Here is a 2,735-nt window from a genome sequence, read left to right on the forward strand (position 1 = left end):
CATTTTGCAGTGGCCCACCTTTTTTTTTGACAATGCATACATGTGCATAGTTGTTGTTCAATCTGCATGGCAACTACCATGGAAACTGACGACAACTGCCAGCAAAGTGGGTTGGCAACTGCTTTTCATTTCATCTCCTCTGGATGCTCGTCTGCATGGCTACTACTTTCACTGCTCCTCCCAAACGCAACTATTGAAACTACATCTGTAGCAAGGCAACAACTACCAGTGAAGTTGGATGGCAAATTTTGCTAGGAGTTTACTCTGACTACAACCTCGAAAATTCCTACTACACATACCAATCTACTCTCGCCTGGATCTACTTTCGTCAAATGTGCATTGCTACTCTAGGGTTCCGGTTGCCATGGCAAACTTAGACGGGTGATAGCCGCTTACGATGTCAGTTTTTGGAGGAGAAAGCAAAATGACCTGATCGCACACGGGTTGGATACCTTTTGCCGTGTTCTTTGTCCGACGGGCGCTAGATTTGCTCTCGCATTCTTGCCATGGCAACCAAGGTGCAGGATGCAGATCGGGAGGTGGGAGACGGCCGGCTGGATCGGAAGGTGGGAGATGGTGCGAGATGTGTGGGGGATTTATTACGTGTGGGCCGATGGATGGAAAGCCCGAACATGGAGGAAGCGCGGTGGCAAGCCAGGTCGTGCAGGCGACCGGTCTAGCCACCGGTCGTGCGGGCTACGAGTTGAGATGCCCGAACGTGAACGTGTGGGCTGACCTGGGTGGATGCTACAGAGGGCATGCGGCAGATACCTCCCATCTACCGCACGTGCGACACATATCGCGATCCATATTTTTTCCCTGGTACTACGTAAGTTCCATGCCAGCTTCCGGTCTCCATGTGGAATGGAAATTTCTCAAGGACCTAACAGGCGTAGTTGCTGTGCAATTCCAGCGGGGTTCTCAGGAAAGTTCAGCGGCTAAAATTCCTTCAAAGTTGAGAAGAAAATCCACATTGATCTCCCAACGAGATCGCACGCGCATTCTCACGCGGCAGGCATTACAAATATGTACCCAATGTTCTTGTTAATCCATATGTCAGCCTCGCATCGATCGGCTGTGACTATTTTCGTTCGCGTGGCCAATAAGCTGTGCTTGACAACGACCCCATCAGTTGACCTGACCCGAGCACCGTGTTGCCGAGGTTAAGCTCTCAGATATTATCCCTCGCAGACATGAGTTCTGCACTCTGCTAAACACGCCGGCCATTGTCTCTCTCCTTTCTTCCCTTTAAGGTTCTTGCTTTGTGGTACAGACTAGAAAGATTTATCCTCCCATGTCAGGGAGCACTCTCCCCGGCGCACCGACGTCGGATGCCCCCCCGGATCCGTACGCGCGGCAGCAGACCTACAGCTTCAACGGGCGCGTCCTACTTATGGCCGCTTTCCTCCTCTTCGGGCTCACCATCTTCTTCACCCTGATCCGATTCTTGCTGTACGTGCTCATGGCGCGGTCGGGCGGCGGCCGTCGCCGCGGCAGCTTCACCGCCGGCATCCTGCGGTCCATCAACTCGTTCGGCGGAACTAGCGGCCGGCGTGGGCTGGACGCCTCCGCGCTCTCCGCGCTGCCGGTCACCACGTACCAGAAGGAGGGCGCCGCCACCGCCGGGGCTGACTGCGCCGTGTGCCTGTCGGAGCTCGCCGATGGAGAAAAGCTGCGGGGTCTGCCCAACTGCGGGCACTCGTTCCACGTGGAGTGCGTCGACGCATGGCTGCGTTCCAGGACGACGTGCCCTCTCTGCCGCGCCGAGGCTGAGCTGCCCAAGGGGAACGACAAGGCGGAGGTGGCGGCGCAGTCGTCGTCGTCTTCTGCGAGGGAGCCGCCGCAGCACGCGTTGTTCGGTGCAGGAGGGACCTTGATCGTGACCGTGCAAGGTGGCTTCCCGGAAACGCAAAGAGGCGTGCGTGGGTCAACATCGGGGTAGGAGGCCAGTCGGGATCTTCCTATTGGTAGATTGCAGGGAAATTTCAAACGGTACTGCGACATATGCATATACTGTAGGTTAGACCGTGTTAAGGCGTCCGTTGGATCATGCATAAGTTGGATCATGCCAAGGTCACCCATTTGTTTGTTTGTTTGTTGTATTTCGAGGAGGGCATAAGAAACTCATATGTTGTTAACTTTCTTCTTGAAAAGTTTAGAGTAAAATCTGTATAGGGTTGACTAGTCTACGTACAGAATCACGTAAAACCCTATTTATTGCAGGTTGCGCAAATAGCCGGAGCTTCGCACACGGCGGTCAAAACTGAGCCGACCCGTTCTCGTTTTATTTTTCTGTTTCTGTATTTTAGGTTTTTATATTCCTTTCTCCTTTCGTCCTATGTCCTTTTCATTTTCTCTTTCTCAAGTTTATTTTCCGTTTTTCTTGGTTTCCACTTTTATAAATCAATATTTTCAAAAAATGTTCACAATTTTAAGTTTTGTTCAAAAAATTAGAAATATGCATCTTTTTCTAAAATGTTCAAAATTCCCCAAAAAACATGTTTTAGGAAAATGTTTAGAACTTTATCATTTCTCATTCTTGTTCAAAATTTTGAAAAATGCTCTCTTTAAAAAAAGGTTAATGCTTTTAAAACTTTTTTGGATTTTTTTAAATCGTGTTTGAAAAAGTTGTTCAAATTCTGAAAATAATCTTGTTTTCAAAGAAATCTTCACAAATGCAACAAATACTTGCGCATAAAAATTGTTCAACTTTTCTAAAAAATTGTTCCGAATGT

At 49.4% G+C, this 2,735-nt stretch overlaps 1 protein-coding gene across 1 annotated transcript; it reads left to right on the forward strand.

Annotated features, from left to right (window-relative positions):
• The first annotated feature begins 1,078 nt into the window (after positions 1-1,078).
• LOC123439625 (E3 ubiquitin-protein ligase EL5-like) lies at positions 1,079-2,153 on the forward strand. Its single transcript, XM_045116316.1, has one exon. It carries the CDS (start codon positions 1,295-1,297, stop codon positions 1,940-1,942), a length of 648 nt encoding a protein of 215 aa, XP_044972251.1. The 5' UTR covers positions 1,079-1,294; the 3' UTR covers positions 1,943-2,153.
• The last annotated feature ends 582 nt before the right edge of the window (positions 2,154-2,735 follow it).

The sequence above is a fragment of the Hordeum vulgare genome, chromosome 3H, assembly GCF_904849725.1.
Source record: "Hordeum vulgare subsp. vulgare chromosome 3H, MorexV3_pseudomolecules_assembly, whole genome shotgun sequence".
In the NCBI taxonomy this organism is placed as follows: domain Eukaryota; kingdom Viridiplantae; phylum Streptophyta; class Magnoliopsida; order Poales; family Poaceae; genus Hordeum; species Hordeum vulgare.